This window comes from Artemia franciscana, chromosome 2 (genome assembly GCF_032884065.1).
Source record: "Artemia franciscana chromosome 2, ASM3288406v1, whole genome shotgun sequence".
NCBI classification, from domain to species: domain Eukaryota; kingdom Metazoa; phylum Arthropoda; class Branchiopoda; order Anostraca; family Artemiidae; genus Artemia; species Artemia franciscana.
The window spans coordinates 14187682-14214204 of NC_088864.1; the positions used below are offsets into that span (position 1 = coordinate 14187682).

General features: G+C 35.2%; 1 protein-coding gene across 1 annotated transcript in view; it reads left to right on the plus strand.

The window, feature by feature from the left end:
• The first annotated feature begins 885 nt into the window (after positions 1 to 885).
• LOC136037637 (E3 ubiquitin-protein ligase listerin-like) overlaps positions 886 to 26523 on the plus strand; it is a 158488-nt gene continuing 132850 nt past the window's right edge. Inside the window, exons 1-4 of the mRNA XM_065720347.1 lie at positions 886 to 1058; positions 9599 to 9802; positions 14965 to 15166; positions 19063 to 19246. Of these exons, the coding sequence (XP_065576419.1) occupies positions 1017 to 1058; positions 9599 to 9802; positions 14965 to 15166; positions 19063 to 19246 (632 nt within the window). The 5' untranslated portion in view covers positions 886 to 1016. The remainder of the gene's footprint in view (positions 1059 to 9598; positions 9803 to 14964; positions 15167 to 19062; positions 19247 to 26523) is intronic.

Consider the following 26523-nt stretch of genomic DNA (forward strand, 5'->3'; position numbering starts at 1 on the left):
GCCGAGAAAACGGTGCTGAGAAAACATGAATTATTTTGTCGAAAATGAGCGATAACTCATACTTTGGTTGAGAATTTGTCGTTTTTAAGAGCTCAAAAAGTGCTTAAAGTTGAATTTGCAGTAAAAGCAATTATTATATTCGTAAAAGAACATAAAAAAGGCATCGAGTGGTATGTTCACTTTATATGTAAGTCAGTTATATGAACTGTCATAGTTTTACCCTATTTTAAGCCTTTTTTATATCCAAAAACTAGAAATATTTTGGTTATTTTCAAAAGCTCAGAAAGGGCAAGAATTTGAATTTGCAATAGAAGCAATTATTATATTCGTCAAGAACTTAAAAAAGGCATCGAGTGGTATGTTCACTTTATTCGTAAGTCATTAATATGAACAACGAAAAATTTACCGCAGCCAATTCAGTAACCCCTGGTTCCCACTGCTGCGATTTCGCACAAAATCTTGCGACATGTGACAAATGACACACATCATGCGACAAATGACGCAAAATCATCCGTTTTGATGCAATGTCGAATGTGTTGAATAATTTCAACTCATACGACAAATCGCATGCGTTATTCTGATTTAAAAATAAAAATAAATCATAACTAAAGTCATGGAGCTGATTGGAAGTAATACTTGTTTATTCTAAGTTAAAGGTTCTACAGAAGCTAATTTATATCGTTTAAAAGTTCATTCTAGAGTTTGTCGTAGTGACGCAAAAGTCTGCGTGTCCTTGTGAACCTCCATCCGATTCTGTCGTGCGTCTGTTCTGCCAGAAAAAAAAATCATGCCGGGATTGACGCAGCAGTGGGAACCAGGGATGGCTCTGTTCATCTCGAAGTGAATCAAAAAGAAAGGGGCTGAATAGTCTCGACTAAAAATCCCTAGTCTGCTGAAATCGAAGAAGAAGAAGAAAAAAGGAAAAGTTTGAGGGTAAAGCCTCTTCTCGTTTGATTGAAGAAGAAATTTGGTAACAAATTAATGAAAACATTTGGTGAAACCATCTAAGCTAAAAAATGAGTGGGAAAAATCGTCAAAGAACCAAGGGAAATATTAAGGTAAGCTGGTCTGTAGCCTACGTTTTCTAGGCCTAACCTTACTTTCACCTTTCCATGCACTAGCCTATATGGCCAAGAGCCCCCACAGCACTAATAAATTCTGGCGAATTTCTTAACCATTCTGCTCACATGTATTTTGTCTAGTTTAATGAACTTAGATTGGGTAAGATTCCCAGTGGACAGTGCCTAAACTTTGCCAAATATTCTGATGAAATAGAATAGTTCCCATAGACAGACAGCAGAATCCTAATGGTTGGACACTTGTGGGAATAGAGTTAGATAGTTATGACTAGCTGATGGTTAAGGCTAGACCAGTTGGGATTGACTAACTAGCCTACAATCTTAGAAAACATTTAGTTTTTGCATATTTGAATTTAGAAAAATTTACCTCTATAGATAAGCCTATTTAAATACATTTTTTTACATCATTTGTCTTAGATTAAATCTATCCAAGGTTGATTGTGTCTATAAATATGATATGTTTTTCTAACTTTAAGTTCATGTGATGAAGACTAGGCAACATTTTCTAAGATTAGGTTCAAGCTTTAAAAATGTGTTCAAGATTAGACTCACTGTTTTCTATCACTCTATTTGGAATTAGGGGTAGCCTATTATATATTGTTAAAGTATCCAGGCTAATCACATACTTGATAAGAAGATTTTGACACATCCAATAGTGATACAATCCACTTTCTATGTAAGGTAGTATGTTAGATATTTCATAATGATTAAGCTGGCAAAATTGAACTTGCTGGCTGACTACTGAGTAGCCAATGCTACAAATTTGGCCTAAACTATATTTGACCTTCCCAAGAAATTTAGGTAAGTTGCTGTAAAGTTGAAAAAGTCAAGGTCTCAAGTAGAGGCTCTGAAGCAGGAGACATGATAGAAAAAAAAGAGCATGTTTTTAGATTGCTCATGTTTTGTTCATTTTTCTGATTGTGTTTTCACCTTTAGCCCCCCTCTAACAGTTTCATGCAGCCCTAGTTTATGTAAAAAAACAAGCTAAGCTAGCATAAAAAATGATGTGATTTCTCACTTTGTAATGTGATCTGCAGCAAGTAGGCTATCAATGAACCATATATCTGGTATTAATGCAAAATTGGGCTGGTAATAGAGCAGTAGAAATTATTGACCTAGTAATAAGGTGAAAATACCACTCAATACCTCTTTCTGAACATAATAATTGCTTTAGGCTGCTTGCAAATCCAATTTTAAGCCCTTTATAGAGATTCAAAGATGATATTTTTTTTTTTTAATTTTAAATACCAGTTATATACCTCTGTTAGTTTAACTCTTGTTTAAACTGGTTTATCCATAAATTGAATCAACTATGACAACATCAAGAACCAAAAAGTGCATAGGAAAATAAATGGTTTGGGTTATATATTTTTGGTTGTGAGGGGGGGGGGGGGGGTAAAGTATAGTGGAGCTGCAGTTGGAGTGTATTAACTACAATTATACTCCATATAATGAAGTAAGAAGTGTTGTTTCTAACCCTATTATATACTGAAAAATAAGAAATTTTTTTTCATATTTGAAGATCCATAATAGACTTACAAATGAATTTAAAAAATAAAGTGATTCTTAGATTGGGAAAGAGGATAAAAAGGCATTAAGTGGTATGTTTTCAATAATTTAAACTACTCCATATTTACCACTAAGGTAATTGAGAATGAAACACTATAGAATTCTGTAGACAATACTTACAAAAATCCTTGGAAAATTCTAAAATACTTACCTTGTTTATATCACTGCTAAAGAGCTTCACTTTTCTTTGCCCCCAATTTCCCCTAATGTGCAAATATATAGACCAAATTATATATTTCCTATGTGCTCTTCCATTTCTGGAAATGTTGATGTTGGCTCAATTTACAGGTATTATGTTGAAATATAAATGATGTACAGTAAAATGCATTGAAAATGTATTCTGGGCTACCTGTTTACATGTTATGGGGATTGAGGGTTTTGTAAATACTATAGGAATTTTTAAAATTGTTGTCAAAATTTAAAGTCTCCTGCTCAATTGCCCCAAAGTGACTAGATATAGAATTTTGCATAACCAAACCATGCTAGATGTTGTTTTCCTTAATAGTTATGACCTTTTGAAAAATGTTGAGTACCTACCCCCCCCCCCCATTGGTAAGAGTAACCACATAACTATTGAAATACAGCTCTATCTAAACCTGTAATTAACAGATTTGTCAAAAAGGTCTTCATAGATTACAAATTTGTCAGGAGGGAACACATAATAGTGAACTAGCATGAAATTTTACAGTAGCCTAATCAGCAGAAGAACAATGGGAAGTATTTAAGTTAACTCTACTCAAAATCCAAGCCATCAACACTACCTTGTCTTACAGGAGAAAGCCAAAGATTCTTCTGTGCAGGTCCATGGAAATTAAGCAGTAGCTGAAAAAAAGGATCTTGGAAAAATATGAAACAATCAAGAATATAGACCAGTACAAGAAGTTCAAAAGATCAAGAGAAAAATAGGGAAATCTAACCAGGAAACTCTACCACAACCATGCATCCACACTAGCTAGAGAAAGCAAGCATAACCCAAAGAATTTCCCCTGGCTGGGCATTTGCAATTCCTTGAGTAGTTTGGTGCTTCACAGGAGTAGCAATCTTGGTTGTTGTGATTTTACTTCAGAGTGGTTATTCCTTGTTTCACCACTGGTGGTGTATGGTGTTTGGCTGCTGATATCTGTGCTTGGGTTTTCCTGCACTGATTCAATGGCATGGCAAATGTCTATAGCTCTGGCAAGAGTCAATGTTCTGCCCTCATTCAACAATTTTTCTTGGGTTCTGCTGTTTGTGACTCTGAAAACCAGTCTTGAGTTCAGTCACATAGGTAGATGGCTGTTTTGTTTGTCTCTTCTGCTGTTAGTACCCATTTACTGAAGATATCTCTCCCTTTTTCTCCAACCCATATCATCAAGTAAGAGCACTTGATGGCTTGAGACTCTCCTTCCAGCAGTCCTGAGAACATTAGCTCACAGTGCTGTCTGAACCTTTTCCAGGCTGATTTGAGGTTGTGTGATGACCAATCAATGGATGGGTATGGTGGACTGTTCATGCTTGTTATCTCATTTCTGACACCATGCAAAATCTTCAGTTCAATTTGATTGGTATATTGAAACCCAAGCAACTATAACAAAAAGGTAAGCATAAGCAAAGCAAGCATATAACATGACACTGCAATAAACACAGATGCAAGCATGCATGGCTGGATTCTTCACTACCCATATTGGATCCACACAAATCCACCATCCAGTGGAGCCTGTTAATATTCATAGTTTTAACATCCTCTAGCAGCTTAAATTGCTAAATGTCAACAAATCAGTTGGACCAGATGGGTTACATCAGCATCATCTAAAAGAAGTCACTGAAACCATTGCCTAGCCACTCTCCCAAGTATTCAAGTTCCCCTCTGCACAAAGAAAGTGCCAACTGATTGAAAAGCAGCATTTGTCACCCCTTTTTTTAAAATGGGAAATAAAGCCAGAGCAGAAAACTACCATCCCATAATTATTACTTCTGTTGTGGCTAAAACCCTGAAAAGAGTGGTAATGACTCTGTCATGAAGCATCTCAACATTAATGAAATACCATTGCCTAGCCAACATGGATTTCAAACAGGTAAGTCAGTAGAAACAAATTTGCTGGAAACTTATGATGCAGCAACAGATCTGGTTAATCAGGGCTTACCCATGGATATCCTGTTGCTTGAGCTCACTTAGCATTAGACAAAGTTACACATGTGTACCTGAAAATAAAACCCATGTTTTGCAGAGTTAATGCAGACCTTGTTGCTGGATCTCAGAGAGTTAGGATTTTGCTAATTAAGGAGAATCCATCCTCTCTGAGAGATGTGGAGTCACCAGTGGTGTCTTTCAGTGTAGTGACTAAGGACTTCCCTGTTCAATATCCATAAAAGTGATATCTTTCAACTGGCTACAAATCACCTCACTCTATGCTGATGGCTCGAAATGGTTGGTCCAATCAAAAATGAGTCACTGCAAGTGTTTTTTGACTTTATTCAAAACTGGGCAACAACATGGCCCATGATTTTCAACATTATACATGTTGGCATCTCACATCCAAGTTTTAACTATGGTCTCGCCAACCCAGCTGTAAACAACATACAAGAGGTGCAAACTGTGGATCCAAAAAGGGATCTTGTTATTGTTGACAATCAGTTTAAATTCTATTCTAATGGCAAGAAGACTATGTCTCATACAAACTCTGTCCTTGGACTCATGGACAAAACTGTTCCCAATAGATATTGCTTTGTATTGTGAAGTTTAACAAGGCCCTTGTCAGGCCAGTGCTTGATTTTAGAATGTGCATAGCATCACCAGATATAGGGGTGATGTGCAGCTTTTAGAAGGGGTGCAAAGGAGAGCTACCAAGGCAGTAACAAAGATGAGAGACAAGTCTTAGGATGAATGTTGGAAGGAGCTAAAGTTATCCATACTGGTGGACTGATACAGAAAACGAACAGAAATTACAATAAGTAACTAAGTCAAAATCAAACAAGCAAAAATTAACACGAGTAGGGCTCAAAACCCCTATGTCTTCCCAAGGCCAGGGCATCATTTCCACTTTACTGAAAACAATACAAATGAATGTGCATTGTCAGTTTAATATACATCTGCTGATAGATATTCCTTAAAATGTTAGTAATATTTGATTTATTGAAGTTATGAAAGTGAAAACATTAAATTTTTTTCAGTAAAGGGCAAATTAGTTTCTGGCTTTAGGAAGGCATAGAGGTTTTGAGCCCCACTCATGTTAATTTCTGCTTGTTTCGAGTTTGACTTGGTTGTTTATTGTAATTTCATTTGTTTTGGGTTTCATTTATATATTCATGCTGATTTGTGGTAGTTTTATGCTTGGTAGATTATTTGATTAATTTTTGCTCACTTTTGGTTTAATGTAGTTCTTTTCTTTGAAAACTTATTTTTTGGAATAAGTTCTTTTTGATTAACTTCTGTTCATAGTTGACCTGAAAATGAAACTTGATACCATTTGCAATAAAAATTTATCTATGCTCTTTGACAGCTTGGATACACTTACACTTTTTTGATTTACTTAAATTTTAAGAGCAGAAGTGGTAATAGAAGTAGCCCTGGAAGTTTGAACATAATACCCTCAGTCATTCTTGGGAAACTGCTGAAATGTCTTTGGCAATCAGCATACATACAGTGCTTTGTTATTTAAGCTTATGGCAGCATTTAGTTTATAAACATAATGGTAAAATTGCATAACTGTGGAAAGTTGAACTATGCAATAGACCTAGAGATACAGTTACCAGACCTTTGAGCTATGCTGAACAAAATGGCTATCTTAAATTTCGATTGGAAGTGTTTGGAAAATTGTGAGCTAAAGGGGAGGGCTGATTGCCCTCCAATTACCTTTGACTCTTAAAGAGGGTACTAGAACTTTGAATTTCCAATCAAATTAGCTTCTTTAAAATAGCAATGATATTACTTGCTATGATAGAGCAGTGCTGCCTGTGATATTGCTTATATGCCCTTTTAATACTTGCATGTATATATTTTTTTGTTTAATTGAAACTCCCCCTAAACGTTTCATCTTAATGCCCTTAGTGTCATTAGTTACAGGAACCATAGAAGTAGTATCAGAAGTATGCACATAGCATCTTCTGGCTAGTTCAAAATCTGTCACAACTTACCCTGAAAGGTCTAACTTAATAATGTAAGCTGTTATTGTGATATTGCTATGTAACCCTGTTGACAATCTACATGATCATAGTTTGTTTTGATTTAGTTCAGCATCCGCTTAAATATTCCATGAAAGATTCACCTTAATACCCTTAGCTTGTGTAGTAGCAATAATAGCATTAGTAGCAGTATGCACCTAGCACCTTTTATTCAACGTTCCCTTTATCACATGATGGCATTTTTAACTTAATATCATTAACTGGTCTTGAAATACTGCTGATATGTCCTCTTGACAACCTATTTGTGCACAGTGTGTTTTGATTTATTTCAAGAAATGATAAGGGAGATGGTCAATTGACCAGAAAGGCAATATTTGCATGCAACTACTACTGTAACTACTGCTGTGTACTGTTACTACTATCACTAAAACTAATACTTCTGTAGCGAGTACTACTAAGGCTGAGGATACTGAAAAAATATCTGAGGAAATATCAGGAGAAAATTGTACTAAATCAAAACATCCTATGTGTATACAGATTGCTGATACAGGCAAATCAGCAATATTTTTCGAATAGCTTATCATATCAAGAGGATACTTCACAGGCATCATGAGTGGTATGATCAGTTGACCGAAAGGCAAAATGCACCTGTTACTACTGCTATTAATTTTTCAACCACTGCTACTTCTTTCCAATCAAATTAGCTCCTTTAAAATAGCAATGATATTACTTGCTATGATAGAGCAGTGCTGCCTGTGATATTGCTTATATGCCCTTTCAATACTTGCATGTATATAGTTTTTTGTTTAATTGAAATTATAGCTGATTAATATTAATTAGCTGACGCAATAATAGCTGAAGTAGCAGTATGCACCTAGCACCTTTTTTTCAACGTTGCTACTGCTATTTTTCCTTATGCTACTACTGCTACTAAACTACTACAACTGTTACTTCAATTGTAACAACTTGTGAAGCTTAGATTATTGAGGGGAAAAGGGCGTCCAAAGAGAATCAAAAGCACACATCAACAATATTTTAGGAATGGTTTAATGTGTCATGGTGAAACTTCCAGGGCATCATGAAAGCAATGTTCAAATGACCAAAAGACAATATGCACATGCCACTACTGCTATTAATACTACTGCTGCTACTACTACTAATACAGCATTAACACTGCAACTACTCTTACTACCACCAAAATTACTGTGATAATAGTTCTATTAAGGCTAAGTCTATGAAGATAAAATTTTAGAGAATAATGATGGCAAATCCGAACTAATAAAAGAGACTATGTGCGTTTAGACTGTCAAAATAGCGTATCTACAGATTTGATTTGTGTATTAAGTTGGAACTCTCAGAGAATACTTAAAGAGAAAGATCAATTGACCAAAACGCAATATTTTGCACACTATTATTTTTACTATTACTTTTAAAGTTCTACTATTACTTTTGCTCCAATCACTCCTTCTATCACAACTACTTGTAAGGATAAGACCATTAAGATGAAAATTTCAAAAAGTGTATGAACATACAGGTTATCAAAAGAGCAAATTGACAATATTGTAGCAGTGACTAATTATATTAAATTGAGTAATTATACTACTGCTGTGACTACTATTACAACTGTACCTAAGAGTATAAAGGTGAAATTTCAGGAATATTTCAATAAATCAAAACAACAAGGATTTTGGTTGTAAACAAATACACTTTTAACAACTACAAGAATATGCTACCTCAAAGGGTTAAAAAAAACTAGGAGGATACGACAATCTAAGTAACACAACTCCTCACGTGCGCAAATATGAAGATATACAGGCAGAAGTTCAACCTTGTAATCAGAAATGTACAGAGAAATTGACTTTTCAAAATTGCGGGAATCACCTGCAGAGGAAATTGTGAAAGACTTGGACAAATATTTCAATAAATCAGAACAATAAGGATTGTAGTTGTAAACAAATACACTTTTTACAACTACAAGAATATGCTACCTCAAAGGATTAAAAAAACCTAGGAGGATAGGACAATCTAAGTAACACAACTCCTCACTTGCGCAAATATGAGGATATACAGGTAGAAGTTCAACCTTGTAATCAGAAATGTACACAGAAATTGACTTTTGATTTTTGAATTGAAAAGGGAATAGTTGTGGGAAAAGTCAAGTCATGGCAAATTGTAGAAAAAGTCAAGAAAAACACCACTAATCAGAAATGTACACAGAAATTGACTTTTCAAAATTGTGGAAATCACCTGCAGAGGAAATTGTCAAAGACAAGGACAAATATATATTCGTTCATGCCTCCTCACTTCTCTTTATTTTTATACTACTTCCAGTAAGTATGTCATTTCTCAAGCACAGTTTTTTTGACTTACCTTTACGCAAAACCTGGCTGAAAGCATGAAATGGGACATATTAAATAATTCAGCTTGCCTTGGTGTATACCATAACATCAATTTCAAAGGAATAATCTAAAGGTTTCCTATTAGTGGACTGGAAATGCTTGAATTAAAAGGAAAATATGAATTGTTCTTTTTTCTGTGTGATTTCATTTCATATGAGCCATTACTCTTACAATAGTAGCACTGTTCAAAGGTATGTACAGAAAAATCCTCTCTGTGTTGAGTAAGAAGCCTCTCCACCCCCTAGAACAAAAATCTGGTTATATCCCTTGTCTAATGCAGGGTAGGTATTAAAACAAAAATTATATAGTGCAGCCCGGTTGTTTGCTGTCATACTCTGCTATAAATAATTCAATATGTATTGGTAGATCTGATTTATTTTGTTTCTTTGATAGTATGGCTTTTGAAACTTTTTAAAATTATAAATCATCTTCATTTCTCTTTTGCTTTAGCCATCAAGTAGCCAGAAAAGCACTCAATTGCTCGTTGATTCTGGAATATTGAATATTGGAGCGTTTTCGTTTTCATCATCATTGGCAGCAGCAACAACAGCCGCAACATCCAAAAATGAAACATTCGATGAGCTCTCAATTGATCCTGAAATCCGGGCTGTATTTAATCAACTATCAAAAAGGGATTCCACAACAAAGCAAAAGGTTAGTATTATACCAGCTCAACAAAGAGTATAGGAAATGGATGAGAGGCAATTTGGGGATTTTGCCTCTGGTGTAATAGGAGTTGTAATACTGATAGTTTCACTCAGTCTGGATTTTGGCTAAAGCTGTAATGACATTGAAATTCAACTGAAATTTTAAAATATAGGCACTTTCTTTTGCTTAGTTGCTTTCTTTGCTTTCTTCTTTTGCTTTCTTTTTCTTATGCAGAACAGATGTGTACACTGACGCTTGTGAATCTCTTTTGGTTATTAGCCGATCTTCTAATTTTGGGACAGTTGAAAGCAGGAGTAAAAAAAGAGAAAAAAGAAAAGCAGCACAGTTGCTATTCATATTTAGGTTAAAAGGAATAATTATCATTTTGCTTTGTAGTACTCCATTTTTTTTTTTTCTTATCAGAAATGAACCTCTTTTTGCTTTTTAACAGTTCAGTGTACCATTTGCCTGCAGGTACAGGATAAGGGAGATAAGGTTACATTATTAAAAAAACCCATATGCAAAATCAAGACATTCTAGTGAAGAGACACTTTTTAAAAGCAATCTGCCTCTCTAGCAATCTAAGATAATCAAAATGTATAATTAATTTATGTAAAATATGTTACGAAAAATGTATAATTAAAAATATGTATATTGACAATTTAGGAATGAGAAACCTAAAGTCTTGACAGAGGGCATATATGACTGTGTGCCAGTGTATACATTATGCATTGGCGTGCATAAACTAGGGGAGGAGTCGAATCATTGCTGATACATAAGCATATTTTTCTGGTCTCAAAGTAGATGAAGTGTATCACATTTGTCAAAAAAAAAAAAAATAATAATATAAAAACTTGATTTTGCCTCTTATGCAAATGTATAGGGATGACTGGAGCATTGTGGACATCTTTTCGCAGGTTAGCATTTTTAGTAGGACTTGTTATTCCACATAAAATTGTACCAGCATGCACTTCATTATGTTGGCTGTATTTGAGTAATTAATTAAAAAAAAATTCTACTTAACGAGTTTTGCAAAGAAAAGTAGAAAGCGCCGTTAAGTAAAAAATGAGCAGAAAAATAGTCAAATAATCTTGCAAGCGTAAAACTAACACAAATTACTATCAACAAATAAATGAAGTTCAAAACAAACAGAAATTACAATAAATAGCCGAGTCAAACTCAAAACGAATAGCAATTAACATGAGTAGGGCTGATTACCCCATGCGAGAACATAATTTGCGCTTTAACCCCCCTCCCCCTCATAAAAAAACTAATGACCACGGATTGTCAGTTTAGTGGACATATACTTATATCTTTTCCTTAAAGCTTTGATTATTTTTATGGCACTTGGTATTAACCAAGTGACATATAGCAGTCGCCAATTCTGTCGGTCTGTCGGTCTGTCAGTCCTGGTTTTGCTACTTTAGGCACTTCCAGGTAAGCTAGGACGATGAAATTTCGCAAGCGTATCAGGGACCGGACCAGATTAATTTAGAAATAGTCGTTTTCCTGATTTGACCATCTGGGGGGGAGTGGGGGCCCGGTTAATTTGCAGAAAATAGAAAAAATGAAGTATTTTTAACTTATCAGCGGGTGATTGGATCTTAATGAAATTTGATGTTTGGAATGATATTGTGTCTCAAAGCTCTTATTTTAAATCCCGACCGGATCTGATGACATTGGGGGGAGTTGGAGGGGGAAAACCTAAAGTCCCGGTTTTGCTACTTTAGGCACTTCCAGGTAAGCTAGGACGATGAAATTTGGCAAGCGTATCAGGGACCGGACCAGATTAAATTAGAAATAGTCTTTTTCCCGATTTCACCATCTGGGGGGGGGAGTAGGGGCCGGTTAATTCGGAAAAAATAGAAAAAATGAAGTATTTTTAACTTATGAGCGGGTGATTGGATCTTAATGAGATTTGATGTTTGGAATGATATTGTGTCTCAGAGCTCTTATTTTAAATCCCGACTGGGTCTGATGACATTGGGGGGAGTTGGAGGGGGGAACCATAAAATCTTGGAAAACACTTAGAGTAGAGGGATCGGGATGAAACTTGATGGGAAAAATAAGCGCAAGTCCCAGATACATGATTGACATAATCGGAACTGATTTGCTCTCTTTGGGGTAGTTGGGGGGGGGGGGAGGAATTCTTAAAAATTAGAAAAATGAGGTATTTTCAACTTACGAACGGGTGATCGGATCTCAATGAAATTTGATTTTTAGAAGGATATCGTGTCTTAGAGCTCTTATTTTAAATCCCGACCGGATCTGGTGATGGGGGCGGGGAGTTGGGAGGGGGAAACCTAAAACTTGGAAAACACTTAGAGTGGAGGGATCGGGATGAAACATGGTGGGGAAAATAAACACAAGTCCTAGATAGATGATTGACATAAACGGAACGGATCCGCTCTCTTTTGGGTAGTTGGGGGGGGGGGGGTATTTCTGAAAAAATAAAAAAAATGAGGTATTTTTAACTTACGAACGGGTGATCGGATCTCAATGAAATTTGATATTTAGAAGGATATCGTGGCTCAGAGCTCTTATTTTAAACCCGACCGGATCTGGTGACATTGGGGGGGGGGAGTTGGGAGGGTGAAACCTAAAAATTGGAAAACACTTAGAGTGGAGGGATCGGGATGAAACTTGGTGGGGAAAAAAACACGAGTCCTAGATACATGATTGACATAACCAGAACGGATCCGCTCTCTTTGGGGTAGTTGGGGGGGGGGGGTTAATTCTGAAAAATTAGAAAAAATGAGGTATTTTTAACTTACGAACGGGTGATTGGATCTCCATGAAACTTGATTTTTAGAAGGATATCGTGTCTCAAAGCTCTTATTTTAAATCCTGACTGGATCTGGTGACAGTGGGGGAAGTTTGGGGTGGGGAGACCTAAAATGATGGGAAACGCTTAGATTGGAGGGATTGGGATGAAACTTGGTTGGAAAAATAAGCAGAAGTCTTGCATACGTGATTTACAAAATTGGAACGGATCCGCTCAATTGCGGGGGGGGGGGAATTCTGAAAAATAAGAAAAATGACGTATTTTTAACTTACGAAGGAGTGATCGGATCTTCATGAAACTTCATATTTAGAAGGACCTCGTAACTCCTATATCTTATTTTAAATCTCAACCGGATCAAGCGTAATTGGGGGGGGGGCAGTTGGGGGGATCGGAAATCTTAGAAAATACTTAAAGCGGTGAGATCAGGATGGAACTGGATGGGAAGAATAGAAACCTGTCTAAGATACGTGACTGAAATAACTGGACCGGATCTGCTCTCTTTGGTGGAATTGGGGGGGGGGTAATTTTGAAAATTCAGGTATTTGTAACTTACGAAAGGGTGACCAGATCTTAATGAAATTTGATATTTAGAAGGATCTTGTGCTTTAAAGTTCTAATTTCAAATTCCGACCAGATCCTGTGACATTCGGGGGAGTTGGAGGGGGAAACCGGAATTCTTGGAAAACATGAAAATTGGAGTATTTATATCTTACGAATAGATGATCGGATCGTAATGAAATTTGATTTTTAGAAGGAATTCATGTCTCAGAGCTCTTATTTCAAATCCCGACCAGATCTTTTGACATTGTGGGGATTTGGAGGGGGAAATCTTGGAAAAACACTTGGAGCGTAGGAATCGGGATGAAGCTTGGTGGATAGAATAAACAAATGTCCTTGATACGTGATTGACAGAATCGTACTGGATTCGCTCTCTTTGGGGGAGTTGGGGGGAGGGGTTCAGTGATTTGGCGAGTTCGGTGTTGGGGGGAGGGGTTCAGTGATTTGGCGAGTTCGGTGCTTCTGGACGTACTAGGGCGATGAAAATTGGTAGGCGTGTCAGGGAGCTGCACAATTTGACTTGATAAAGTCGTTTTCCCAGATTCGACCATCTGGGGGGCAAAAGGGAGAGGAAAAATTAGAAAAAATTAGGTATTTATAACTTACGAGTGGGTGATCGGATCTTAATGAATTTTGATATTTAGAAGGACTTTGTGACTCAGAGCTCTTATTTTAAATCTTGACCGGCATTAAGCCTCTTATTTTCCTTTTTAAATCAATCTATTGATTCATAGAATTTTGTTAGAGCTCATACCATATGATCTCTTGGCTCTTAGCTCTTCTCGCCTCGTCACAAGTGCCATATGAGCTCTTAGCTCTTGTTTATTTATGAAAGTAGAAAAAGTGAATACGTTTAAAACGTATTTTTTTTTCAGTAATGTGCAGATTATGTTCTGGTCTTAAGAAGGCATGGGGGTTATCAGCCCTAACTCATGTTAATTTCTGCTTGTTTTGAGTTTATCTTGGCTATTTATTGTAATTTCTGTTCGTTTTGAGATTTTTTATTTGTTGATAGTTATTTGTGTTAGTTATTTGAGTTACCTCATTTTTGGTTTAATGAAACTCTTCACTTTTCTTTGAAAAATATGTTTTGTTGGAAATATTTTTAAAATCAATTTCTGTTGATTTTATTGGGATAATCTTTTTCATAGAAAAAAAATTAAATCTTTTCTGTAGTTTGGAAGAATCCGTAGTTTGGATTGCCATTTTTGTCTTGAAGGAACTTTTTCAACAATTTTTTATCCTAAATAAATAAAAAATAAAACTTAATATTATTCCCAAAAGCTTCTATCTATGCTCTTTGACAACCTGGACACGCTTACACCCATTTTATTTATTTAAATTTTAAAAGTAGAAGCAGTAGTAGTAGTCGCAAAAGTTTCAACTTTATGCCCCCAGTCATTCTAGACATATTGCTGAGGTGTCTTATTGGCAACCATAAACACAATGCCTTTTGATTTATTTTTAGAGCATAATGGCCAATTTCAATATTTGAGGGGTTGACATGCCCAATCAGGTCAGGTTTTTACAATTAGCAAACGCTAAAAACTCATGTTTTTTGCAATTCTGCAAAAATCTTAGACATTAAGATGTTTAAGGTAAAGAAAACTCAATAGTAGACTGTCCCATTTGAAGAATAATAAATATAATTTAAAAATCCTCTAAAAGTTTTCTTAAAAAAGGCATTCACCAGGTTGGTGCAAAAGTGGAACTGAGATAATACGTTCAGTATGTTCCGTAAGGCCTCATTTTAAAGGAAGCAGTTTGCATGCTCTTTTCATTAGTGTCATTATAATAACATGTTCTTATCAGTTTGTATTTACAGGCTCTTCAGAAATTTCACGATTTGTGTTCTGATGAATTACTTGCAGACAAGATCAAATTTGCACTACCCTTTTGGCCGAGATATTTTTTGAAACTGGCCAGAGACAATGACAAACAAGTTCGAGAATGTGTCCAGATTGCACAGGAGGCTTTAGTTGAAGTTGTTGGAAAAGATTTGATAAAGATACTAAAAGCTATTGCTGGTAGTTATTTTAATTATTGTTGAAAAATTTTGCAAAAGGTTTAGTGAGTGTAGATATGCAAAACGTGCCCAACATAAACATTAAAATGGTTGGGTTTGCAGGACTAGAAATATTTTTTTGGAGTTTTCCTGTTCCTATAAGATAATTTTCCTCAATGTTCTTCTTCTTCTTAAATTCGACTATGCTCCTTCACAAAAAAAGAAAGAAAAAAAGCAACTGTCACGAGCTTAGTTTGCAGAATTCATAACATAAGACTGACTTCAAATTATTAATTGTGCTTTAGATTTGAAATTGAAATGAAAATTAGGATCATTGATGAAGTATTTGGTAATTATACTGTTGACTGAGGTTAAGTAGTAAGGTGTCAATCATAGTTGTAGTTAGGGAGAAAAGCACCTTTTGAAGGGCCTCTTCTCTGATAATGAAGAGCAATGAGTAATAAATGTTTTTGTTTGTGTTTGTTTTGACTCAGCTCCCAATAGAAAACATTCTCTGACCCATCCCCCTATGGGTTAAATCTGCGTGCGCAGATGGTGATGATGATAGGGTGAGTAAAGATAATACAGATAGAATTAGTTGGTTTGATGATTGAGGAGATGATAATGAATGTATATGTAATGATAATGGAGCTGGGGGAGATGAGATGGGATATGGAACTACTTCTACTCTAGCGCAACTAGAAATATAAACTATTAATAAATAATATTATAGTAACTTATCTCCATTTTGCGATAACGTTTATTATTCTAGCCCAATTATAGATATTAAATCTATTTGCGCAAAATTAAAAATCAATTAAAAAAATTAATCGATTGATTTATTTCATTCTAATTTAACAAAAAGTAAATTACCTTAAATTGTATATCCAGTGAGATAAGGCGGTTAGGAACCTCCTTTGGAAAAGTCTCGGTGGTGGTATTTCCTGGCCATGATTTGACATCCCCGTTTAGCCTTCATTCAGCATTACGCCAGTTGAACTTCTTTCTTGAAGGCTTCTAGGATTTGTGACTGAACGGTGGCTTTGGACTGGCTATTACAGAGTGGGATAGAATGGACTGAGAAGAAGTGTTGGTGCTCTCACCTGGTGCAACGCGGGACCTGCAGCTTCCCGGTTTTTCCTCTTGCGGTAGTTCAGAGGGACGGGGAGAAGACATGATTTAATAGGCCACTTTCTAGCAGCTTATGAGTCGTTATTACTTCTCATCTTTTTCTACAGTATACTAAAGTAGAGAGTTTAAGTGATGTGAAACGTCCTTCGTAGGTTTTGTCTTGTAGTCTTGGGAGAAGCTTTGTTGCTCATCTTTGAACGCTCCAGTTCCTTCACATCCATTTTATAGCTGGGAGAGGCAAAAGTCATGCCAAATTCCCGGCTAGGGTGAATCATGGCTTATAAAGCTTCATTATCACACACGACTTCCTGGTGGTGAATGTTCGTTTTATGAGGCCAAGGGCTCGATTCACTTTTGCAACTGGAGCTTGTATGTGACAACGCAACTTCCACTCATTGTCAACAACGAACTCCATGTCCCTTGCTTCACCGAGTGCCTCGAACTGCGTGTGTTCTAAACGATATAGAAGTTTTGGATTGTTACGTCCGAGTTGTAGGACTTGCTGCATTTTGAAATATTGAACTTTAGGCACCAGTCTGATGACCTTATGGGTAGCTAGTTCAATTTTCTTTCATACTGGTTTATAACGTCTTGAGCCAATCTTAGAATGCTTTTTTGGGATTAATTTCATTGCCAGGGGGGGCTATGGGTAGGGCAGAGGAATTTTTAAAAAAGCTGGAGTTCTTTTTCTCTTGTATCTGAAGCTTTTTTACCATCTACCATTTTTGGCTACCTACTTTTGCACTAAAATTTGTTGATGATGTTGGCCTTTGAGTAAAACCAGAGGGTTTTATTCTTGTGGTCTACATTGGGGAAAAGACGGATAATGACTTGTAAAAATGAATGAATTCTTCACTTTTTGCTAAAACTGGCTGGAGACATGAAGTGACTTCCCCTCTTCCTCTCTCGTTCTGTCAAGTTTTTAACTGAAAATTAGGGGTGTTGTCCTTATCTGAATTAGAATTACTAAAATATCTCATAAAATGGACTGGCGTCCTTTTTCTGTAATTGGGGCACCGAAGTAGGACAGTAACCCATTCAATATTCCTAACACTCCATGTGGTTACTTTTAGTTTTTAAGTAGTCAGGGTACTTCCTATTTAAATAAAAAATATTCAACAATGTCATGTGTCAAAAATGTCAACAATTTTCAGTCAATTTCATACTCTCTATTTTCCTGTCAACTTTTATCTAGAAAGTAGTAAGCATTTTGTACCTTGTTTGAATCGGAATCATACAATAATTATAGGTATCTATCATTGGAGACACTTCGGGCATTCAACCGTCTCTATCTCCAACACCCCCACTACAAACTCCAATTATTCAGCAAAAAGATAGTGATTCATTTTTTCATCGATCAGCTTGAAATTTATGGGGCAAGTATCTTGGGCCAATGGTGATTTTTGAGACGTGCTTACCTTCTCCGACCTTTGCATGAAAGTGGTTGCATCTGCTTGGAGCTTATGTGACAAGTAATTCTTGCCAGTGAGACAACGGTGGGACTGTCAGAAGCATATAACACTTCCAAGTCCCACCCTGTATTCCGCTCTAAAGTCACTTGAAATTTTGCATGTACTTACTGCCAAGGCATCAAAAATCCTTTATTTTGAAAATGTCTTGTAAGCAAGAACCATACATCTCATCAACCGTATATTTTCATCTTTATTGGGAAGTCGCTACGTACTCGTGCTTATTGGCTTACCTTTGTTCTATATATATATATATATATATATATATATATATATATATATATATATATATATATATATATGTATATATATAACTTCTTTTGCTGATATATTTTAGAGGGAAAATTTGTTAGTGAGTATAAATAACCAGCAAAAAGTAGGCTTCGTTGTGAAAAAAAACCTCTTATCACTTCTTGTTATCCTCGGCCCCGCTTTTTTCAATTACACGCGTTTGGAATAACCTATTCTCAGCTGTGGTTATATGTATGGTTTGTCCTGACTACAATAGTTTTGTTTTGAGCTTATTCTAGTATTTGTATAAAAAAAATGTGTATTTTTTCCAAATTTAATGCAAAATATCTAGATAATTATATTTTTGATTATTTTCTTGTTCATTTCTGAAAATCAAATCCAGTTTATAAAAAAAAGTAAGTTCAAGGCTCACGGGGGTCGATGCTTTATTGTAACTTCCTCCTTTTGTTCTGCTGCTTCAGTTGAATCCATATGTTAAAATTTTCCACATGTTCATTTAAACCCGTATGTTTCGTCATTAAATTGTCAATTTGAGTTAAAAAAGAATGGAAAGGTTTAAAAAAATATATTTATTTATTAATAAGTTCGATTTTTCGACCGCTAAAACCTAAGAAAATCAGGATATTTGGCTGTAAAAGTTAACTTGGTTTGGACTAATATCCTAATAGAAAAGGACTAATATCCTTTTCTCTCTTTGGGACAATCTTGTGGCATATCCTAAAGTCGAATGTTTTTACTCACAATTCTGACTCTGAAAGGGTGGGGTAAAAAAAATCTACCTTGAGCGGGTCCAAAACAATAAAAACGCATCTTCAGACAGCTGTTTCTCAAGATTTTTATGGAGTCTTTCAGACTTCGGGGGGATGGAATTAAGTTCAGCATATTTAGGGAAAGTTCTTATTCATATTTATATTCATAACCATAGGAAAAGTCTTGAAAATTATAAATCCTCGTCTTATAAAGTTCATGTCTTTTTACGTATAAGGTGTGCACTTAACGATTGTCTCCCAACCCATGATTTATTCTCCAAGTGCCACAGATTGGAAACTGAATGCATTTTTTTTAGGCGTATGGTTTGTGGCTATGCATGATCCGCATCCTCCAGTGGCAACCAGTGCGGCAGATGCTTTTCGAAAGGCCTTTCCAGCTGATAAAAAGACAAAAGCTATTTTGTTCGCCTTAAGCGAAATATTGGATTACATTAGAGAAACTCTTCTAGTTGATGCCCAGAAAAACTTCAATGATAATACGTATGTATTTATTTTCAGTATTTATTTTAGACCAAAGGGTTTAGGAAAGAAGTAGATGCGCCTCTGTAAATGCTGCTAGTGACTAAAGATTCACTAGAAGAAACTTGGTCTCTTGTTTTCGAAAAAAGGTTTCGAAGAAACTTGTTCTCTTGTTTTCGAAAAAAGGGCTAGCCATGGTGAAAAATACATAAAAAAGAAGTAAAAATTCGAGCAAACAAAAAAATGTTTCAAAAAGTAAATATCTTTGTAGAAAGAAGATTTATGTTGCAGAGGGGAATGACGGCAGTACAAAAAAAAAAGACGGCGAAAAATTTATCCTATTTTAAAATTAAATTCTGACTAGAATTTCTAGCTAACTTCAAGGAATAAAGTGGAATCTCAGGGTATCTTTAGGAAAATAAATAGAAACCCTTGGAATTCCTATCAATCCTGAAAAAATATAATAGCTAGTAATACACTTGAAACTAAATTTAATTTGCTTAAAAAAACGTAAAAGTCATAAAGTTGTAAAATGTGCCATCATTTTCTTGGGTATCGGACAAAGTTTAGCTTTTTCTCTGCCATTGTGGATAAGTGTCACCATTATGCATTGTCGTGGACTTAAGTTTCATTGTCTTTATCTATCCTCTCTATTGATTTCTCACCTTGCTAGGCGAATATAGACTTCAATAAACTCCTACCAAATTATTCATTTTAACTGAAAGCCTGGCCTTGTCCATAGACAGTCATACTAAAAAAACGACTTACGCGCGCGGGGGGGCTTGGGGGGGGCGCGAAGCGCCCCCACCAACTAGGTGTTGGGGTGGCGCGAAGCGCCACCCCAACAGCTAGTATATATATATATATATATATATATATATATATATATATATATATATATATATATATATATATATATATATATATATATATATATATATATATATATATATATATATATATATATATATATATATATATATATACTAGCTGTTGGTGGGGCGCTTCGCGCCCCCCCCCCCCCCAAAGCCCCCCCCCCCGTGCGTGTAAGTCGTTACGCGCCATATTAGTTACGCGCCATTGTAGTTGTGTCCCTGTGTCCCACCTGTGAATAGATATATATATATATATATATATATATATATATATATATATATATATATATATATATATATATATATATATATATATATATATATATATATATATATATATATATATATATATATATATATATATATATATATATATATATATATATATATATATATATATATATATATATATATATATATATATATATATATATATATATATATATATATATATATATATATATATATATATATATATATATATATATATATATATATATATATATATATATTGCATATAAATAGATTTTCATGTTTACTGACTCTTGAACATGCAACATATAATCGTCCATAGGAAAAACAATCCGTATTCAGATCTATACCTCATTTTTCTAATGATGTGTCCCTGTGTCCCGGTCGTCATTTAATTTGTGTTCCCAGTCTGTAATTTCTATTCTAACAATCCCTGTGTCCCGGTCGTCATTTATATATCCCGCCTCTGCCCCCGGCGTCCCCGTTGTAGTTGTGTCCCTGTGTCCCGGTCGTCATTTATATTCCCTGTGTCCCGGTCGTGATTTGTGTCCGGGTGTCCCAGTCTGTAATTTCTCTTTGAGGTTCCCGGTCGTCATTTATATTCCCTGTGTCCCGGTCGTCATTTGTGTCCCGGTGTCCCGGTATGTAATTTCATCAGTTGATAAACATGACGTCAGTCGACAAACAACTTCATGACGCGTACAGCTCAATCCTTATAATGACGTCAGTCGACAAACATGACGTCAGTCGACACACAAACATGATGTCACTCGACACACACACACAGACAACTTATTTTATATATATATACTAGCTGTTGGGGTGGCGCTTCGCGCCACCCCAACACCTAGTTGGTGGGGGCGCTTCGCGCCCCCCCCAAGCCCCCCCGCGCGCGTAAGTCGTTACGCGCCATATTAGTTACGCGCCATTGTAGTTGTGTCCCTATGTCCCACCTGTGAATATAGATATATATATATATGTTTTTAACTACGTAAAACTTGCGAATATACAACATTCTTTGCTGTCCCATTGTCTGTGCATATAAATAGATTGTTTATCGACTCTTGAAAATGCAACATATAATGGTCCATGGGAAAACAATCCGTATTCAGATCTATACCTCATGATTCTAATGATTGCCCTTGAGCTTTGTTGATGGTGATTGCTAATCTACCATTCCCTGTGTCGCCATCGTCATTTATATATCCCCTTGTGCCCCCCGGCATCCCCTTTGTAGTTTTGTCCCTGTGTCCAGGTCGTCATTTGTGTCCCGGTGTCCCAGTCTGTGATTTCTCTTTGAGTGTCCCGGGCGTCATTTATATTCCATGTGTCCCGGTGTCTCGGTCGTCATTTATATCCCCCTGTGCCCCCCGGCGTCCCCGTTGTAGTTGTGTCCCTGTGTCCCGGTCGTCATTTATATTCCCTGTGTCCCGGTCGTCATTTGTATCCCGGTGTCCCGGTCTGTATATACATTCGTTTTTTAGTTTTGTTTTTCTCCTTTATTTTTTTCCTTTTTTTTTTCTTTTTTAGTTTATTTAGATTTTTAGATTTTTTAGTTTTTTTATTAGTTTTTATTTTTTTTTTCTTTTTAGTTTTTTTGTAGTTTTTACCTTTTTTTTAGTTTTTTTAGTTTTTTTTACTTATATCCTGGTCGTCATTTATACTCCCTGTGTCCCGGTCGTCATTTGTGTCCCGGTGCTTTGTTGATTGCTAATCGAACATTCCTTTTGTCCCGGTCGCTTTCTCTTTGAGTGTCGTCATTCATATTCCCTATGTGCCGGTGTCCCGGTCGTCATTTGTGTCCCGATGTCCCGGTCTGTAATTTCGTCAGTTGAAAACTTATGATGAAATAAATTTTTAATTTTTTCCCTTTTTTTGTTTTTAGTTTTTTTTTATTGGTTTTTACCTTTTTTTAGGTTTTTTAGTTTTTTTCTTTTTTCTTTTTAGTTTTTTTTGAAGTTTTTATCTTTTTAGTTTTTTTATTTATATTTTTTTAGTTTTCTTTTTCTCCTTTATTTTTCAGTTTTTTCCTTTTTTTAGTTTTTTTTTCTTTTTTAGTTCTTTTAGTTTTTACCTTTTTTAGTTTTTTTTAGTTTTTTTAGTTTTTTAGCTTTTTTTATTTTTTTTTTATTAGTTTTTAGTTTATTTTATGGTTTTTTCCTTTTTTTAGTTTTTTTTTTAGTTTTTTATCTTTTTTAGTTTTTTTTTTAGTTTTTAAGCTTTTTTAGATTTTTATTTTGTTTTCTTTTTTTTTTGTAGTTTTTACCTTCTTTAGATTTATGCTTCTTTTATTTTTTTAGCTTTTTTAGTTTTTTTTCGTTTTTTCTTTTTAGTTTTTTTGTAGTTTTTATCTTTTTTATTTTTTTGTATTTTTATTAATATTTTTTTAGTTTTCTTTTTCTCTTTTATTTTTCAGTCTTTTCCTTTTTTTAGTTTTTTCTTTTTTAGTTTTTAGTTTTTTTTAGTTTTTTACCTTTTTTTAGTTTTTTTAGTTTTTTTAGTTTTTTAGATTTTTTAGTTTTTTTATTAGTTTTTAGTTTTTTTTGTAGTTTTTGCCTTTTTTTAGTTTTTTCAGTTTTTTTTAGTTTTTAGTTTTTTACCTTTTTTTAGTTTTTTTGGTTTTTTAGCTTTTTTAGTTTTTTTTTTCTTTTTAGTTTTTTTTGTAGTTTTTACCTTTTTTAGTTTTTTTTCTTATTTTGTATTAGTGTGAAATAATTCAGACGTCATATGCGGACAAACATGACGTCACCTGATCCACAGATCCACACACAGACAACTTATTTTTATATATATAGATATATATATATATATATATATATATATATATATATATATATATATATATATATATATATATATATATATATATATATATAGATATATATATATATATATATATATATAGATATATATATATATATATATATATATATATATATATATATATATATATATATATATATATATACACATATATATATATATATATATATATATATATATATATATATATATATATATATATATTTATATATATAATATATATATATATATATATATACAGACCCACAGACTACTTATTTTTATATATATAGAAGACAAGCTGCTTAGGGTGGCGCTACGCGTACCCCAACACCTAGTTGGAGGGAGCGCTTTGCAAACAAGCCCCAAGCCCCCCCCCCCAAGCCCCCCCGCGCGCGTAAGTCGTTACGTGCCATATTAGTTACGCGCCATTGTAGTTGTGTCCCTGTGTCCTTACCTTTTTCCTTAACAGTCTTGGGGAAGGACAAGTCGATCCACCACTTTCTGAATCCTGACCTGTAGAAACAAATAGCGAATTTGGCCTCAATGAGTCTAAGGACTGATCCCTCCGATTATCATTTAGTTCTTCCTTTTCCTTTTCCGAATCACTTGGTGCAAATACACTTCAATGATCGCTGAAAATAATTTATTAATAGCTAAATTAAAAACCTCGATAATTATTTTTTCTTCTTCGTCTTTGGTTAATTGGAGACGCTAACCCATAATTTATAAGCAATCCTAGACCCTGCAACAGGTACAATCGAACCACGAGCACTGTACTTCCGGGAGGATATCAATCCACAGTACCGCTATTTGGTTAAGGCCTTATGAAATTCCCCTTTACAACACTTGTTCCTATACAACAAAATATAACCTTTCTCGAATGAAATTTGAGAACAGCGGTTGTCGTGTCCTCTAAGGTTTGAAGACAAATAATGTCCCAAGAACAAGATATTTCCAAAAAATACAATAAAGCGAGCATTTTGTTTGCCTTACCCCCTCGAAAATTCTTCCCCTTGGGCTCCTATGAAAGAATTAGGTAAAAAAAACAAGTTTTCTTTAACTGCAAATAAGGAGCGACATTAAAACTTAAAACAAACAGAAATTATTTCGTATATGAAAGGGGTTGTCCCTCCCTCAACCCCAAACTCTTTACGCTAAGGTTTTGTATTGTTTTAAAAAACAGAGTTGTGAGAAAAATTCAAACTTTAACGTAAAGAGCGAGGGGTTGAAGAAGAGACAACCCCTTTCATATACGGAATAACTGTGTTGCGAGAGCAACACTTCGGTTTTGTCTCGTTTTTTTTTTTTATTTTCCCATGCCGCCGATGTTGGCTTATTCCTGGAAAATGGTAATGGTCTAACATGTGCGGTTTTTACGGAAAGTGTGGACCTCAGGCCGGATTGATGAATATGGCATTACATTTTGGAAAGCTCCGCAGAACTCTTGCCTGGGGCCAAAAAGGATGGTTTTTGCTTGTCCACGAGTCAGAGCCTATGGTGTGCGAGGTGAAGTGGAGTTATGTAGCGTATGTCAGAGAGGAGTATCTGAAGTTGTGCAGCCAAGCTTTCGTTTCATCAAACCATGTTTCTGCTTTCGAGTGGAAAGCTCCGTTCTAGCAGGCAAGCAGGCAGGCACCAATTTCAAATTGAAGATGGAATAAAATCTATAAGTGTTAAATATATGCGGCAGTTACCTGGCCCCACTATATCCTGGCCCAATATATCTTCTTTGAGTGATAAATAGAGAAATTTACAGAAGCAAAAAAGCGGCATTTTCCCACGGGTCTGAAACTGCTGCCGTGATTTTTGCTGGGTTTATCATTTGTTTTTTCGGACTTGGGATTGAGGTAGAGAAATTTTATCTGATGTACCTCTTAAATTTTAAAAGTTCTGTCATTGCTAAAGAAATTGGAGCTTATCCTTTGCTTCTTTCTAAGAGGTGACGTTAGAAAGTTGGCCTACGGCAAAAAAATCAACTTTTGAACTAAGACAGATAGAATTTTTTTTTTCGGCGGAAACCGATAGCTATTGATGAGCTGATCAAAGTATATGTCATCCATTTTCTGGTACAAAAATTCATTCATGATATATAGTAGTTTGAAAGTTTCAAGGGGTTGACAACTTCAGTAGTAGGGTACACACTGAAACCAAAAATAAACCGATGCCAATTATGAGACATGTAGGGGACTTGTAAGGAAAGGTTGGCTGTTACCTCATAATCATTTTCGGCAGTGAGGGGTTTGTAAATTTTGCTATTTGGTTTACCTATTATTTGTTTCCAGTTTTGATCGGATATAGTTTTGATCGGACGATTTTAATAAAAAAAACTGGGTGGAGGAGGAGGCCTAATTGCCCTCCAATTTTTGGTTACTTAAAAAGGCAACTAGAGCTTTTTCTCTTTTACGAACGTTTTTATCAATATATCAAACAGTTCGTGGTAACGAACTGTAGTAAGGAGTGACCCGGCTCAATAGTAAACGAAACTCTAAAAAAACAGAATTTTGATGCTAAAATATACAGTCTGTGTCATCAAAAGTTACGAGCCTTTAAAAATTTGCTTTATTTTGGAAAATAGGGGGAAACACCCCGTAAAAGTCATAGAATCATAGAATCGAAAATCACACCATCGCATTCGGCGTATCAGAGAATCCTATAGCAAAAATTTCAAGCTCCTATCTACAAAAATGTGGAATTTCGTATTTTTTGCCAGAAGACAAATCACGGGTGCGTGTTTATTTGTTTGTTTGTTTGTTTGTTGTTGTTTTTTTCCCGGGGGTCATTGTATCGACCAAGTGGTCCTAGAGTGTCGCAAGAGGGCTAATTCTAACGGAAATGAAAAGTTTTAGTGCCCTTTTTAAGTGACCAAAAAAATTGGAGGGCACCTAGGCCCCTTCCCACGCTCATTTTTTCTCCAAAGTCAACGAATCAAAATTTTGAGATAGCCATTTTGTTCCGCATAGTCGAAAACCATAATAACTATGTCTTTGGGAATGACTTACTCCCCCACAGTCCTTGGGGGAGGGGCTGCAAGTTACAAACTTTGACCAGTGTTTACATATAATAATCGTTATTGGGAAGTGTAGAGATGTTTTCAGGGGGATTTTTTTGCTTTTGGGGGTGGGACTGAGGGGAGGGGGCTATGTGGGTAAATCTTTACTTGGAGAAATATGTCATGGGGGAAGAGAAATTAAATGAAAAGGGCGCAGGATTTTCTAAAACTACTATAAAAAAAAACAATGAAAAAAAAACATGAAAAAGTTTTTTCAATTAAGGAGAAAGTAAGGAGTAGCATTGAAGCTTAAAACGAACAGAGATTATTACGCATATGAGGGGCTCTAAATATACTTTAGCATAAATAGCGAGGTA